The sequence below is a fragment of the Thalia democratica genome, chromosome 3 (assembly GCF_965202585.1).
Source record: "Thalia democratica chromosome 3, ktThaDemo2.hap1.1, whole genome shotgun sequence".
Classification (NCBI taxonomy): domain Eukaryota; kingdom Metazoa; phylum Chordata; class Thaliacea; order Salpida; family Salpidae; genus Thalia; species Thalia democratica.
The window spans coordinates 49,987,444-50,006,306 of NC_139167.1; the positions used below are offsets into that span (position 1 = coordinate 49,987,444).

The window sequence follows — 18,863 nt, forward strand, 5'->3', positions numbered from 1 at the left end:
AACCATTCAAAATATCCACATAGTAAAAAAAAAAAAAAATTATAGTAAATTTTATACACGTGAGTTAGTTGTAATTTTTAAGTGTTTACAAGTGTAGTTTTGTTGAGTGGAATGCATAAAAAAACTTTAAAATTAACAGTAGGGATAATTACGTACAATTCTTATAATATACACTAAACAGTATGCTAAAATTGCATTAATATAACAAATGCTTTTTTAAATAAGTCATGTTATTAAAGCTGAGAGAGTGTAAACTAAGGTTAAACTTAGACTTTTAAAAAGTTGTAATAATATATAGCTATTCCAAATTATAAGCCATAGGTAAAGTTGATGTATTTCAAGTTAAAAAAAAAAACAGTTTCATAATGGCTTCCGTGTACACAAATTTTTATTATGCCCTTTTATTTAAACTTGTGAAATAATATCGACTTTATATTTGTCTCTATAAAAGTTGTATACCCAAAATGTAAGACTACAAATGCTTTACTTATCTTAAACAAATGATTATACAACTTTTGGTACTATGATAAAATACTTTTGTTTTTTAGTTTAGTTTTCAAATGTTACTTTTTTTTCAATCAAAAATTTAAATTTTAAATATTTTCAGACCTGTGTAAACTTACAATGAAATACCTGCCACTCATTCTATCTTTCCTTCTTATAACGTTACAATCGTCATCGGCAAATAGAATCCCGCCGCAACGGGAACTTTCTGACTTCATCAACCTGAAGATCAAGCAGTTCAACAGCGAGCAACTTAGTTGTGACGTCACTGAGTATTACGAGGAGGGAGAATGTCGCAGCTGTGACGTTTTGTGCACTCAAATTGATCAGTACTGTGTTAAAAAATGCCCTGGTTTGTTGATTGAAATACCTTGAAACCGTTTTTTTTCAGCTAATGTTTTATCAAAATAGCTTAAAGTAAGAATTTCTACTTTTTTTTTGTTTCAATTTAGATTCAATTTTTTTTAAATTTAAATGCTACATGACAATAAAATACCTCATTACGAAAAATAATAAAGTTTCACGAAATATAGAAATTAATAGTTCTTGTTACAGGATACCCGTATGTTATCGGAAAAAATAATCAACAAAAACAAAACGAGATGCTACACCAAGAAATTCTGATAAACCGAACTATTTGCATCATTTTAATCATGTTAATAGCTTTAACTGTAACTGCACTGTTACTTTACCAGCTGTTTAAGTATTTTAATCATGAAAAAGAAGATGAAGTTAAAGTCGATTTAGAAGAAGTAACGGTGCCTTTGAGCGATAGCCAAGAAACAGTGTCAACTGCTGTAAGGAGCAGGTAGTTTTAAAATGCTTAAACTATTTTCGTACTATTCAAATTGTATATAAAATACTCGTACCAACTTTTACCTAATGATACATAGTAGTTTGAAAAAATAATTTTCACAGTATATATTTAGTTTCATGGTTTTCCTAAACAAGTAAAAACAAAGACAAAAGGTTTGTATGAAGATTTTTCAAATAAAAACAGGACAAACACCGTTGATTGCTTAACATTGGTAAGCAACAATCATACTGGGGTTTCAAGAGGAAATAGCGAAAACCCAAATACGAGTGGTGAAGAACACTTGGAAAGACGAATCCATTCCCAACCAACCAGTTATGAATAGAATATTTTTTGAACAGTTGCTTAAATTATTATCTTATCAAAAGTTATTTCTATTCGCTTTTTGAGTGTGTTTGAGGCTTATTGTAAACGACATTTTTGATTGAAAAACAATAAAAGTGTTTGAGATGTTTTTATTGTACGAGTGTGATTGAGAAGTGTGAGTTTTGGAACTTTGTTGTGACTTAGTTTTAAAAACCTTTATAGCAAGGTTTCCTAAAATGGTTAAAACTACCCTTGTGACAATTTTGGCTAGCAATGGGGCAAAAAATTGATTAATCTGTAAAGAGGCTATATATAATTAAAACAGGCAGTTAGTTTTTTTTATTTCTGCCAAGTGGGTGATTTAAAAAATTAGTTCGGGAAACCCTGCTTTACCGTGATGTGTGAGTATAAGCGATTTGAGCGATTGAAGATTTATTTGAATAAGTATGACTGGTTTGATGTTTGTGAGAATAATTTTATTGTTAGTTGTGTTTGACAAAAGAACTTAATCTTTCTTAAAAGTTAATTTTTTACCATATTTTATTAATGAGTTTCTTTTATCAAAATATTTAGTTCATTTATTTTAGTGATACATTTATTTTAATTTTTTTTTCTATAACGAATATATTTAACAAAAATCGTTATCCAATTATTTAAAATTAATTCTCTCGTTATTAATTTCATTATTAAATATTTTTTAAACCATATATTTATATTAAGTGTTGATGGCTATGATGTAAATAAGCCTTACACGTTTAGTGGACCATGTTAATCGTATTTATCAACAAATATATCTGTAAACTACTTGATTTTAAAGGCTAATTTACTTATAATGATATTTATTATACTAGTAAATAAAAACTTATTTCTACTTAATAGTTTTACATTGTAGGTTTACATACGTTTTATGTTTTAAGTTGTTATCTTGTACCGTAATTCTTTTAAGTATTTTAAACTCATGATTGAGTTTTATTTTGATGGGTATGAATAGTGTGGTTATTGATGAGGCTTAAACTTTTTAAGCTTTTACAGTTTAGTGTGATTAGTGGCAATTGAGATCATAAGCATCTGTGAGATTGGTATGAAATTTTTTTCAAAGAATTATGTTGATTTTTTTTTGTTTTTAACATTTCAAAATTTTGTATTTGTTTATTTATATAAACACAACTTTTGTTCTACCAATTTCCACTTATTTCTTAAAAATTAAGGACATTAAAATGTGATAAGTTTATTTAACAGTGAAAACTTTTTATACTGTTTTTATGTCATGTCACTTTATCTTTTCGAGTTGATTTCTGTGCATTTTAACAACAACTATTTAAATGAAAAAAAAAAAAAAATAGTTCACCCTTGTAACCAAAAAGTTTTGCAAGGCTACATTTTAGCATGTTAAATACAAAGTGTTAAAAAATCTTAACCAAGTACCAAAGTTTTCTTTTTTATGCTTGTCAGCCATCTTAAACTACATTATGTTATTATTTCAGACACTGTTACTTAAGCGAAGTGTTGGTTCAATTTATATAAAATATTTGTTATAGTAGAGTTAAAAGCCAAAAAAAGGCTAAACCTTTCTTAATGAAAGCTTTTTTTCTATTTTTAAATCTGTTCTGTTCAATTTTTTCAATTCTTTCTTCACTAAATAAAATAAAACCAATTTGTCATAAAAAGTTTTTTTTTTATGTATGTTTTTTATGCTGCTTGTTTTAAACATACTTTTAAAAGTAAAAAATAATTAATTACTAAAATTTTTCGTTTATACATAGTTTAAATCTAATAATTCTAAACTATAGTGTTTTTTATTTAATAATTTGCCATATCTCGATTTAAAAAAATATTTTCATTTTTCCTGTTATTATTTTAAGTAATTGGTGCCCACGAAAAAAATTTTCCATAAAGTGCAGCCTGCAACCTACTTTTTCAATAAATGATTTTCCCGCTACTTATAAATGGCTGCCGATCCCCGAATTAGAGACAAGAGTTATAAAACTTAACAAATAATTATTTTTTATTTGTAGACAGTGTTAGTATATATTAACTGTTGGTAAAACTTTTAAAACAAAAACAAATTATAAGTTTTATATAAGAACTAAAAAAAACTTAAGTAAATCTATTTTTATAGGTAATAAATTTTTAATAAAATATGAAAACAAAACAAAAATTGAATAATTTAATTCAACTAATTTAATTTGAACCGTGACAATAAAAAGTTTACTTTTTTATCATTATGAGTATTCAATTTTCTAAAAATATAAGATTATAATAAATTATTTTAGTTAAATGACAATTCAAAAAAACTTTGAAATTTCAATATACCGATATTATAGTTGAGTACTTAAAATGACATGATCAGTTTTGGTCAACTGTAAGAATCAAAACTTAAAAATAGATAAATAATAAAACAAAAATATCATTGTAAAAGATGTGTGAGAATCAACTTTATTTTAACCATTTTTTAGCTGATATATGTTATGAATAACAAATGTCTGCTTTTATAAATTTACTTTCTACAATTAAAAAAGTAAAGTTCAACTTTAATAACTACGCAATTTAAAATAAAACTTCAATATCTAGTTGAATATTAGTTAGAAGTTTATTTGTGCAAACAGACATTCTAAAGTATTAAGTTTATTAAAGCATAGTAAAACTTTTTTTTTGTAATAAGCTCACAGCATTTTTTTTTTGATAACATTAAATGTTTTCGTTTAGTTTTGTTATTTTCATTCTTATGTTCAACACAAAGTAGAAAAGTACAAGTAAATCTATTAAAATAAGTAAATAGTGATTAAACAAAGTTTTCATTGAATAATCAAAAGTTGTATTTTCAAGGGTTGCACAGGCTTCAGTATAAACACGCCATAAATCCGAGACTTTTGATTTTATATAATTATTTTCAAAGAAGATTTTGGTAAAAAAAATAAATTGGGACAAAAAGATAAACTTACCAATAAGATACTGTATAATTAATTTTATTTTGTATTAGTTTTTTGAATGAAGGTCTTTGTCTTCAGATTTTTGAAAATTATATGATAAGTTAAACTCGTATTTAATTTTTATTTATAAAATAATAATGCTTATTCATAACTCTATTTTAGTACGTCGCTCTGTATTTTTTTTTACACCTTTTTTTTGTGTCTGGTGAGCTGCTCTGCAGTGAAAAGGCGTAATACAAACAAAGTTAAACAAAGAATTAGCGTGATAACCTAAATATTCTTAACACCTAATTAAAATTTTAAGTTAGTCTCAAAGTTTCTGTTTTTATTTTCAATAAATACGAACTCACTAATTAATTTTTCAAAGTATTTCACCTTAATGTTTATAAGTAATTCGAATAAATATAAATCATATTTGAACTTTGAAAATTATTTAAACAAAGATAAATACAAGCTTTAAAATTATGAACAAAATAAAAAAGAACAAAGTTATAAAAATATTTGTTAGATATTAAAATGATTTTTTGTAAGAGTTATTACTCATTCGTATAGTACATCAGGAGCTTTCTATGTTGGTAAAAATTACATTTGCTTTATGATACTGAATATATGATATTCAAAGTATTTTTTGCACCATTTTCTAAATTTTACAATACATATTGGTTTACATCAGGGTTTCCTAAACTCATTCTAATAATCGCTTCTTTATCAAAAAACAATCCCCTCTTTATTACAAACCCAAGAATATCTAGAGTAAATTTTAAATCCCCGTCAATTAAACCTCGGACCTTTGATTTTTTAATCTTCATTACAAGATCCAGAATGTCTAGTCAAATTAGTTGTTTCCACCTTACTACAGGTTTTCCACTCTTTGAGTCAAAAAAACTGTTCTGAAAGACCAAAAACTGACCTGAGTCATCCTGAGCTTTTTATAATTACTAAATGAAACTTTTAACTTTTTAAAGTTATTAAAATCGAGTTCTTCAACAATATTGGTTATAAAATAACTAAAAACTGCAACTAAATCTAATTCAAAATATAACAAAACAACTGTCCTGGGACTTTTAAAAAACCTTTCAATTATTCTGAGTATTTTAATAAAAAACAAAACTATCCTGAGTAAAAAAAATAAATAAATTCTGAGATCTTCAAAATATTTCAAGTGTGTTGCAACCGTGTTACTAGTATTGACCCCGACTTACTAAAATCACCCAAAAGTGGAGATGTCGCTCCCTTTGGGAAACTTGGTTTACAACATTATAGATTTAAGTAAATTTGTTATATATTCTCAAATGTCTAGTTGAGACGAGAAAATTAATGCATTTCGTTAACTTTGGAAATACTAATTAGAAAAAACGTTAGTCTTTTATAACCAAATAGGTGTTTATTCGTTAGTTTATTGAAGTACTTAATATCTAAAATAGTTAATTTAAACATATCTAAATAGTGATAAAATAAGACTTATTAACATTGTTTAAACTAGAAAAAAATAAGTAGAATATTCGTGGGATTTTTAAAGAAAAGTTGTACAAAACTCCAGTTTTTCAGAAACGTTGAAATCTAAATTTTTTCAGGTTATTTTTGACTAAATTTTCAATTTTAATGATTTATCGCAGGTTTCCCAAAATTTTTTTCATAAGGTCCCCTTTGAGGAAAATTAAGTACGGCTAATACTTTTTTTTAGCTGTTCATTATCACCACAAAAATATCAAGTATATGTTTAAAATTATGGCCTCATACCCCACTGCAGCTTTCTTTAGGAAGCTCTGGTCTATTTTAAGTTTCAAAATTTCCCGCAATATCTAGTACAAGTTTAAAAACTACCTTAAGTTTAGTTTAATAAGCCAAAGACTTTTTTTGCTCTATATGATCAACTCCAGAATATCTAGTTTCTAATTGTGGCCTTATGGCCCCCTAAATTTCTGAGATAATCAACTTTTGGAAACCTGATTTATAAGATTTTATTTTAAATAGTGGAGTTATTTATCGTTAATGATCAACTAATAAATTATTTGTTAATAATTGAAAAAACACTCAAACGATTGATGTATTTAAAACATGTTTAAGCATTACTGCATAACTTTGTTGGAGTAATAAACTTTTTATGTATTTATGATTATATATCATATCAAATTTAAAAACGTTCTTAGGGAACGGGTCTAAATTGCACGAAGACAAAATTGTACGAGGTTACTAAATTGCAAGAATTTAAATTTGCAAGGCTTAATTTTGCACGAGAGTAAAATAATATAGAAAAAAAATTAAAAAAAAAACAGAAAAATAAAACTAAATTATAATTTAATAGAAAACAAAAATAAAGTTACTGACCGAGGGTAAGGGTTAGGGGTAACAGTGATAGTAAAAAAAAAATTATAATAAATAAAAAAATTAAAAAACTAATAAAAAAAATAAGTTAACGACTGAGGGTAAGGGGTAACAGTGATAGTAGTAAAAAAAAATAAAAAAACAAAACAAACTTAAAAAAATTAACCCGTGAAAAATTGTCTGCTCGTGCAAAAGTGACCCTTCGTGCAGTTTTATCCCCTAGTGCAAAAGTATGTTCGTGCAATTTTGTACGCTCGTGCAAATTTGACAGCTACCTATGTTCTTAACTATATTTTGACGATGAAAACCATCGATATATTCAAATTTAAATCAAGCTTTTTTTGTACTTTACTTATTCAACAATAAAGTCAAATTATAAACTCTTTATAAAACAATCATAAAGTCTAATAAAAAATAGTATGAACATTTTTAACAGCTTTATTTAGTTCATCGATTAAAAAAAACTCAAAAAAAAGTTAGTCTATCTAGAAATATACAAAACCAATATAGCGTGTTAATAAAGAGAAAATTAACTAAAATGAAATATACTTTGAACCAGGGACGTAGCTAGCTCAAAAAAGTTACGAATCTGCAAAAAAAAAAACAAGAATAACGTGTGATGACGTCATACCGGGAATAGAGTAGTTTTAACTACCTTTAATTTTATATGAAAGTGTGCAGTTTTCTTAAAAATTTAAAAATAAATTGAATGTTGAAGTATAATGAGTAACTGAATACAAGGCAATTTGTACTGCTCTTGACCCCCTATAATTCTTTATGTGTTGAGACTTTTATGAACCTATAAAACCTTTAACTTAAAATAAAAATATTAACTAAGAATTTAACTTTAATAGTATTACTAATAGTCCTAAAATATATAAACTTGAAAACAGTTTCCCCAATTCAGAAATCATTTGCAAAAATTGTAGCTTTTATTAGATAAAAATCATAAATTTTAGGAGTTGAATAAAAAACAAAAGAATATAAAATTAAAAAGTTCGCAACATTAGATAACATTCAGATGCATAATTACTTTATTTTGTCAAAAATAATTCATAAAGTAAGGAAGAGTACACGTCTATGTAAATGTTATTGCTAGCTTTGGTAGCAAAAAGATTTAAGCTGTAAAAAAGAATAAAACATTTTCTTACTATAAAAAAAAAAAATTAAACAAAAGCTGTAAAAAATTTTTTTCTATAAAACAAACTTGTTAAATAAAACAACTTAGTAAAATAACCACAAACTTTGAATATTAAACATCAATAGTTTTCAGATACAATGTAAAACATAAATAAATGCAAACAGTAAGATTTTTAAACATAAAATATATATTAATTTAGGTTTTTTTTAATTGTTACCAATTAATAAAACAACTATACACTTGTTGAAATAAATATTATTAACTTATTCTTTTTATTCTTAGATTGAAAAAGTTACATTAAACTTAATTTAAAACAACAGATACAATCCATATTCATGATACATTTCAAGAAAATATAAAATACAAAAGTCTTCATATTGTAAACAACAATGCTTGTAGAAAAATAAAATTTATAGTAATATTTAAAAACAAGTTAAAACAAACTTAATATTTTACCTAGTTGTCTGAAAACATCATTCAAAGAGCTTTTTCTTGAAGTACTTATCTGGAACTTTTTGTAAACTGAACTTCAGATTGATTCAGTTTGTTAATAGCTTTGAGTTTCAATGGTACCAAGTAGGTGGTTTTACTTTCAAATTATACTTGCATAATTTTAACCTTAGATAACTTAACTTTTAAACTTAGTTTTAAAAATCTGTAAAACAACTAAATTTGTTAAAATCCACACATAGTGTACCAAGTTTACAGTAGTACTACAAGTAAAACTCAAAAACTATTTTTTTAAATGAAAAGCTAAGTAGAAAATACAAATGTACTAATTTATTTTTTTGTAATTTTGTAAACTACTTAAAACTTGTTTTTATAAAGAGAAAAAAACAGAGGTAATGAAAAACCTTTGAAAGTTAGGAATAAAACCAAAAGCTCTGAAAAAATCTTCATATAATAAAACACTATGCATAGAAAACAAACTCATTGTAAACAAATTATATGAAAATACTAGCAAAATAAGTATTTATAACAGCTCTACCCTATGACCAACACCAATTCCAGGATTTTTTCGCTGAATTTTTCTTAAATAAAAACTAGCACTTAGCTCAGTAAAATAAAAAAAGGAATAACTAAGGTAAGCATTTATAAAATCGTTAAAACATTTGTTTATATTAATCTTGAAAAAATAAAAACTTTAACTAACCTAAGCAATAATAAAATCTTTAAAACAAGTTTTAATTAAAAATATGGTTATAAAATACAAAAATAAACTATAATTTGTTTATATTATTCTTTAAAAAATATTATGTTATTGAGTTTTTTAGTTTGTCTTCTTTTTGAAGCTATTTGTATTATTGTGTTATTTTTTCTGATTTAATAGATTCTAATCTTCTTGATAAAACTTCAGGAAATGATATTGTCATCACTTATTCAAAAGTTTTTCATTTTTGTATATTTGTCAACCACAGAGATTTAATCTTAAAACATTCTACTCAAAGAGTCAGTTTGATTTAAAACAAAAGTTAATTCTTCATGTTAGTTTATTTTGAGAATCATCTTCTTTAAAATTCATCATGTTATATATCTTCTATCTGTATTTGCTCTTTTGAAACTCAAAAAAATGTAAATTTCAAAAAATGTTAAGTTTTCTTTGACTCACCACAAACATTTCAATAGTACAATATCCTCTCTCACACTTACTTTTTTATTTTCCCAAATCATTTAAAACAAATCTACAGCTTCCAAATTTATTCATTTACAATAGTTTGATATTTAATAACAGGAATCTACACTATCCTTTTTGTATAAAATTTAGATGTATTCAATTTGTTAAATATTTATGACACTAAAAGTGCTAGTAAGTGCGTAAATTTTTAGAAATTATCTCTCAGGAGTGCAAAACTAAGTATAAACGAATACTTAAAGCTATTCCAACAAGGACTAAAAAGCTGAACAATCGGAAAAAAGCAAGTTTTTTCGCACAATTGTTTACGTTTCTGTAGATTCGCAGAAACCTACCAAGCTACGTGCCTGCTTTGAACCAACTATATCAAAAGTTTAAAATATATTTTAACAAGTTTTTTTTTATGAAACAGTTTTAGGTAGCGCATAAATAACTAATTTATCACCTAAAACAGCTAAATATTAATACTTTTTATTAAATTCTATTAAGCTATATATTTACTTATATCAAAAGTAAATAATAACAACTTCTCTAGATGTTTTACTAGTTAAAAAAGTACTTCAAAAATCAAACTAAAAGTGTAAATATGCTACTTATCCCTTTTAAATAATAAGAAAAATTAAAACGTGATAACAATTTTCTTCTTCTTTTTCTAACGTAATTCTTCTTCTTTTTTTTTTTGCTCTCTTTTTTCTTTATCAATACCTTCGTACAAACTCAATACTTCATCCATTGAAATCTGATATTCTTTACTCGAACGATAAACACGAACCTTAGAATTAATTTCTAATTAATTATTTTATTGTCATAAAAAACCTTAATAATTAAAATTCTGTTAAAAAAGTGATAATCAAGTAATGACACATATTAGTTTTTCATTGAATAAAAGCGTCTAAAAGTAGACAAGATTCTCAATCAGTTCATTAACAAAACATAAATCTAAACGTAAACAACTTAAATGAAAGTTTGTAACCATTTTTATGTCATAAATTGAAACATTTAAGTAAGTAGATACACTTAAACAACTTAAATGATCAAGATTGTTTATAATAACAGTTAGAATAATGATAACAATTGTTGTAAAGCTTTTTTATTTTAGATTTTATTTGTTTTGATCCTAAATTTTATTTTAACTTTGCCATCTCATTTTTTTGATGTTACGAAAATTACAGCTGTTGTTTGGGTAAAAACTTTATTAATTATTTTAAAACTTAATTTAAATCAACAATAAAATAAGTGCATTAAAAAACAGAGCTTTTGTCAAGAAAAATAAATGAAACATTTTGAACAGCTATATACATTCTAAAATATATTCAAGTATGATTCATTTTATCTGAGAAATTTAAAACCCACCTTAGATTCCTGTTTTTTTTTTGGCGTTTTATTCTTCTATTCTCTCTTCTTTTATCTTTTAACCTACTAGTGCTGTGGATCATTTGAGCTTGTCAACTTTACTTCAGCTGCTATAACAAATTAACATTACTTACAATAAAGAACAAGTAACAAAATACCTTAGTTTTATAACAACTATTATACTTTAAGCTGTAGATATTTTTATATAAGTTGGCTCTGTTCTTTATTATTATAATTAAACAAATAATTGTTTTTTAAGGTTTTTTAACCTTTAAATAAAACAGATAAATGTTAGAGAGTAAATTGATCTGCATCACAAGATCATAACATAAAAAATATAATTTCTCCATCAGTTTTAAAGCAATTGTTTTCAAATTTTTTGTCTTATTTAACAAATAAATGTAATGTTGGATTTTAGTTTTTATATTTTTTAAAACAAATTTTAATTAAATTTTATTAGTTTTAAAAAGCTAGTTTCTTATCATTTTTAAATGTTGCTTGCTTTTTATTCAACTATTAAAAGAAACTTTTAAAATTTAGATTCAAGAGGTAAGAAAAACTAGCTTAGGAGATATATTTTATAATTTCTGATACAACTGGCCATAAAACAACTTTGTTCCAATTTGTTAGTACCATAAACTTGTTTACACATCTTGTTTATATTTCAAATTGTATATTAAAGTTTTTTTATTCTAAAAATCTAACCGAATAGTTTAAACTTTTAATTTAAGATTTTAAATAAAAAAACAGTAGTTTTTTAAACAAAAATTGTCTCCCAAATATAGCCTGAATAATATTTATGAATCTCTTTTCAACCTAGCTAAAAATAGACTGGTAAGGATAAGAGTGCGAATTTTTTCAATAGACTACACACAAAAAAATGTAGGAGATAATTTATACTGCTCTTTTATTATTTGAAGTTTAGATGAACGTTACAACCTCATTTGAAACTTTAAAAATTCAAATAGGTAGAGCAGGGGTCTGTATTATACTGTGGGCTTATTCTTTATGAAAAATTTTTGCTAGACAACATAATTTGAGAATTTTAATCAAGAAATCTCAAAAACTTGTTAAAAAAAAATATAGTGAACTTATGTTTAAGGCAATAGGGTTTTTTCTATTTAAATTAACATTGGCCTTTTTATAAAAGGTAAAATTATATAGTATAAGATACTTTTAACAAAACAAAAATTTAAGTAGCTTTTAAGCTATAGTCAGCTGTGTAAAAAGTTTCTGGTACAATTGTATGGAGGAGAAATTTTAATGGCAATTTTCCACAAGTTAAAAAATCTACACAAAACCTACTTTCTTCTCTACTATTTAATCAATTAATTTTAAACTTTTAGGAAACTTTTCTTGCATTAATACAAAAAAAAATTGTTGCAACTGTTATGTTTAAGAATGTAAACCCAAATAAAATAAAATAAATGTTTTTATTTAAGTTTTTGTTAAAAAATATCTTTTTTAATTCTTCAGTAAGACTATTCACTATTAAATAAAGATTAAACTGAAACGTATAAAAAATTATATTTTTGATGAAATTGTATTTTTTGACTTTTCCTTTCATAAGGAAGCTGTTGAACTCTCCAAATTCATACCCTCATATCTTAAAACCTCATTCAAACTTTACAAAACAATAAAATGCAACTCTAACTGTCTTGATTTCATATCATTAATAAATTCCTATTTAGTCCTAGAGCAAAAAAAAGTCACTAATAATTAAACAGACATGTTAATTTGTATAACAAGTCAGAGGTTAATCAAATCTCGCCCAGGTAATCTTCTTTAAAACCTTCACTTAAATCTATATAATATACAAAATGTTTCAATTACGACTTAAATTAGTACTTTAGTTGACAAAAATTTCTTTAAAATTTACTTTATTATGATCAGTTGAAATAACGTAAGTAAAAACGAAATAACTATTGAAAAAACATTTTGAAATAGAGTAATAAATTAATTATAATTAAGTTAAGTATAACTTGGAGCAGAAGTTTATAAAAACTCCATCAAGTTCTTTGTTTCCTTTAATCAACTATTTTTTCAGACGACTATTATACGCAACATATTTACTTTTTATTCGTTACAGTAAAGCCAGCTTGAAATCTATTGACTTTATTCTCGGCGTTTTTTCGCACCTCTAAAATTTTATAAATGTCATGAGTTCTTTCTTCATTAGAAATTTAAACCTTTATTAGAGTTTCACAATAAAAACAAATTTTATTATTTTATTATAAGTTTTTAAGTTATACAAATTAATCAAATTACTTATACTTATATTTCATATTTAATTATCGCTAAATAATCTAAAGTTTTTGTGTTTTTGGAAACCTGTGCAAAATAACTTTTAAAAGATATCAAGAAAATTGTTAAAGAAGTTTCTACTATTAATCGTCAGAAATTCTTTTTGCAATTTAATACTTTGAAAACTTTTAAATTTTCATGATAAATCTAAATTTATTTTGCTCTATATACATCATATTTTGATTGAAAAAAAAAAGTAATAAGTTTTTGACACTTAATTTTTATACTTAAGTTTATTATATAATACATCTTATTTAATCTTTAAATATAATTTACCATTGGCTAAAAGAAAGAAAATTAAATTTAAGTTCTAGTAAATGACAGGTTCTAAATATTGAAAAAACGTCTACCTATACTTTTGACTCATTAAACAGTATACACTTTCGTTTTAAGAACTTAGAATTTAATAATGATAATTTTAAATGAAACAAACTAATTACGATTACTAAATTTTATTAACTGTATTATTTCAAGTTTCATATATACTGATATTAATATTCTTAAAAAGTTATATTTCATATAAATTCGCTCTAAATTTGAATGCAACGCAACTTGCCAATCTGGTCTCCATACTTGAACAATATATATTTACCATATAGAATCTCTTCAAAGAAAAAGTACGGAGTAGTCTTTAACGGCTGCAATAATCATTATATTTCTTACATTGACGACTATCAAAAATTGATATTTGATATTTAGAATTAAAAAGACTTATATTTTTCCTAATGCTTTAAAAACTGATTAACTACAATTAATTAATAATCAATTTTTGAACCTTATTAAAATAATTAAGTACTCGAAAATAAGTCGGAAAAGTTCATGCAGTCATAACTATCTTTCAGTTTAGATGTGTAATTAACTTTCAAACAAAACTAATTTTTGCAAAAAAAAGAACAACTTTGATTTAAGTTTACTTGATTAAGACAAGATGCTTTGAACTAGAAACTGTCAGTAAATTAACAAGTTTTTAAACTTATAAACCATTAATTTAATATGTAGAATTTGGTTCATTCTATAGTTTGATTTTATTAGCAGCGCCTTACCTTTGTAAGTAATAAACCGTTTTTCAATATTTTCGATATATATTTATTTGACATGTATTCTTAATGTGTTTTGGACTTTAAACTTTAATTTTAGTGGTTATTCAATGCACTTAAATTTTTGACTATTTTTTACAATTGTCTGTACCTTAGTTCCAATAATGCTTATTTTAATTATATCGATTATGCTTTGGCAAAGCGACAAAAATAATTGATAAAAAAACAATGAAATACCAAACGGTTGCACAAATGTACAGAACCTAACTGTAAAAGTCAGGATGTGTATATCCGGTTTGAATTTGATGTTTGAAAAATAAGGTTTGATGTTTGAACAAGAATAAAATTTATTCATGAACTTTTGTAGTTTGTTTGAATTCTGACACTCTAGTATATTTTAAATGAATTTTATAAGAGTAACCATGAACCTTATTTTAATGAAGAAGTGCGTGATTCAGACTATTTTGCTGATTGCTGCACTAAAATGATTTACTAAATCGTATCAATATGTGTTGCTGAATTTTTAAGAGAAGGTTTTTTGTTGAAAAGAAATCGGAAGTTAATTCTAAATTGAAAGATTAAGCAGCTGTGTTTGGTTTTATTGGAACTCACTGATCGATGAAAGAATTGATGATAAACTTGCTTTTTATGGAGTTCTAACCAAACTTGTTAAAAACCTTCTCCTTCAAATCACAAATAAGTTAATAAGTATTATACTAAAGTATTTTGCATTTTAATATTTTGAAAACTTTTAAATTTTCATGATAAATCTAAATTTATTTTGCTCTATATACATCATATTTTGATTGAAAAAAACAAAGTAATAAGTTTTTGACACTTAATTTTTATAATTAAGTTTATTATATAATACATCTTATTTAATCTTTAAATATAATTTACCATTGGCTAAAAGAAAGAAAATTAAATTTAAGTTCTAGTAAATGACAGGTTCTAAATATTGAAAATACGTCTTTATATTCTTTTGCTGTTCATCTATAAATATTAGATAAAACTGTAGTTTTTGATTTTAAGATATATAAATTTTCGTCTCTTTGTTAAGTGTCATTCAGTTTAAGTGGCCCATATTTTGATGCCTGGGTCTAGCGTAGGACAACAAACTTCAAATAGCAATAAATATCAAAAATAAAATTTTAACAAAAGCTATCTGAACATTAATTTTTTTTTTAAACAGAGCAAACTAGATTTCATTAAAAAAAAAACAACTTTGTTAAGATTAATTTGTTTTTAAAACAAACCCTTATTTTAAAACAATAAAAAACAAACATATTAATACAGATCGGGTTAATAGTTGTCGGGTTAGATTGGGTTAGAAACGATCGGGTTAGAAGTGATCGGGTTATAAATGATATTGTTAGAAGTGATCGGGTTAGAAGTGATCGGGTTATAAGTGATCGGGTTAGAAATTATCGGGTTAGAAGTGATCGGGTTAGAAATGATCGGGTTAGAAGTGATCGGCTTAGAAATGATCGGGTTAGAAATGATAGCGAGTTAGAAATGATAGAGTAATACCTTATAGACTGTAGTATTAAGTACTTTGTGCTGAATATTACGGTTTACTATCATTTCTAACCCGCGATCATTTCTAACCTGATCATTTCTAACCTGATCATTTCTAACCTGATCGTTTCTTACCTGATCAGCAAAAAATTCTTCTTATTTAGATTAATTTTAATCAGTGTTTATTTTCAAACCAAACGAGAAGTTATCGATGAAGTTCTTAGAATACTTATAAGTCACTTGCAGTTAAGCTTGTATTGTAAGTAATAAGTATGTAAAAATAATTATCTTACGTTTGTGATTTTTGTAACAAAAATTTTCTTTTTCGTTTATTTCATCAAATAAGTTTTTTACAAAACAAATCGAGAAAGAGCAAAAATTAAATAAGCTTTATGATTTAATCAATTAAAAACTTTAGTGTGTACATTTATAAGTTAATTTTAAAAAAAGCCATTCTGTTAATTTTGAATGTCATTTTTAAAAATTTCTATTGTTGTTGAGATAATTGTGAAGCTTATCTAAAATAAAGTAGTACATTTATTTTGAATACGGGTTGGTGTCGCTAAAATTTACGTACATTGTTCTTATTAAAGTCCATTTCTGTGATCATCGCATGAATTATTTTGTAAGAAACAAACTCAACTACAAAATTCTCATTTTTATGTAAGGCTCCTATTCATAGTGTAGCTCTTTACAAATCAGTAATAGTTTGAATTCATAAAATTTAAAGTTTGGTAAGTGGATAGTCTTATCTATTTTTTAAGATTTTTTTTTTAAATTGGTAAAGCTAAAGTATATTATCAATGTTAAAAAAGCTATTGAATATAATGTCCTAATTAATAAATAAGTTTTAAACAGTTTTTGATAGTTTTTTTTACCTTAACTTTTTTGATTTTTGGATCGGGTATAATTTTTGACAAATAGTACAAAATTAAAACAATAATCGTGAGTAAATATGCATTAAAAGAGATTATAAATGCATGATTCCATATTTAGTTTTATTCAAATATTTCCGTTCGATAAAACTCTTACAAAAACTATTTGAAACGTGTTATATGACGTGATTATACATGTTTCAAATAACAAATAGTTACAAAAAATCAGAAGATGGTTTAAAAATCTACAAGTTTATTGCATACTTAAGTTCAAATCGATTTCGGACAACAGTCCTTCTTCAGTGAACTTTAAACTAATAGTTTAAAGTTATGTAATAGGTTAGCTTAAAGTTCACTGAAGAAGGACTGTTGTCCGAAATCGATGTGAACTTAAGTATGCAGTAAACTTGTAGATTTTTTAAACCATCTTCTGATTTTTTGCAACTACTGATGCAGGAAAAAAATCACAAGTAAAAACAATTGACTATGTCCTGGACCGATTTGAGAGTTATTTATAAATTTTGTCTGAAATAACAAATAGTTAAGTAATTTCAGTGTTCTATCATTTATTAAACTATATACTCTCTAGAGTCTAGTCTAAAGCGAATATTTTAAATGGTAAAATCTGTAATCACTTGATAATTGAAGATGATAATATTATGTACATAGTTTAAAAATAATTTACGTGTTTTTAATAGTATTTGGTAGGCAGAGAAGCCGTTTGACTACAACTTTGTGGCCAAATGTAATCTATTTTCAAAGTAGAGTCGTTAAAAATGAAGCTTGCATAAGTTAAACGGTTGTAAAACTTACTTTGCTCTTGATTATGTCAAGACCAGACGCATGTCGATCAAGTATAAAATCTGATGTTATTAAAATAGAGTTCTATATTAAACTCATACCAACAAACTCAAATTTTGTCAACTATGCTGGTAGGATTTTAGTTAAACTGCACTCTTAGCAAATATTATTTACTTTCAAACTGCTTCTTAAGAACTTTCATAAATAGTATTTAATGAAAAATTAAATATATGTTATAAAAAGTTTTTTGATTGACAAAAAAGTTTGTGTATTTAAATAAAACTCTTATCTAAGGTATGACCGAAATTTGATGTATTTAGTTAAACTTTTACTTAAATTTTAGAATTGAAATATTTCAAAATTATGCGAAAAAATAAACTGACTATTTTATATTAACTTTATCTACTATAAATGATTTATTTAGATCTGGTTAATATGTATAATAAATAATAACTAAAACTAACTAATTTATATAATTTTTTCAAACCCTATACTTTTTAAACCTTAATATAAAACTTAAACCAACAGGTTTTTTATTTGTTGTTAAGATATATCTTATTTTGTTAAAAATTAATATTAAAGGGTAGGTAGAACTAGACATGTGTAACTTACTTGCTTTTCTTCAAAAAACTACAAAAAAAACATTTATCGTTTTAGAGTAGAGGGAAGAGTGAGACTGATGATTTTCTTATTGATTTAAATATTTTAAAACAAACAATACTTTGTTCACAAATTTTCAGCTTTAATCATTCAGAAGTAATGAAGCAGATGTAACGCCAGGGGTCGGCAGCCTTCTGTAAGTTACGGACCAATTTTTATACTAAAAGCTTGTTTTGATTTTTTTTGTTATAAAAAAGGATTTTTTCGCTGAAAACTATCTTGCGTGCCGCAATCTGCCGATCCCTATGTTACGCTAATCTTAGAATTGTTTTTTTGCTGTTTTAGTTCTTTGCTTTGGATTGTTTCCGTGGGTAAAACTATCCATAAAACACCATATAGATTACTTATTTCTTTAATACTACTTTTAAATGAAATAAAAACTAAACTTGAGTTTACTTTTAAAAGTTTTTTTGTTTTTTTTTTGCTAGATAGTTTATATTAGATAAATATTTTAAATGACTTTTTTACAGGTTTTAGTAACAATACAAAACTAAAATGGTTACAGTTCGGATTTTTCTAAAAACAACCACAATGATGATTATACTTACATTATTAACAAACTGCTTGCCTAAAGTTAAAAGTAATTTTACTTCAGCAGATGAAACTCATTGTTCAAAAACAATAACAAAAAACTGTGAACTTTTAAAGCATAACGACAATAA

The 18,863-nt window shown here is 24.9% G+C and overlaps 1 protein-coding gene across 1 annotated transcript; it reads left to right on the forward strand.

Moving 5' to 3' along the window:
* The first annotated feature begins 624 nt into the window (after nt 1-624).
* On the forward strand, nt 625-1,774 carry LOC145832355 (uncharacterized). Its single transcript, XM_082939672.1, has 3 exons — nt 625-856; nt 1,060-1,312; nt 1,505-1,774. The coding sequence occupies exons 1-3, from the start codon at nt 625-627 to the stop codon at nt 1,641-1,643; spliced, it is 624 nt and encodes a 207-aa protein (XP_082795798.1). The 3' UTR covers nt 1,644-1,774.
* Nucleotides 1,775-18,863: the final 17,089 nt, after the last annotated feature.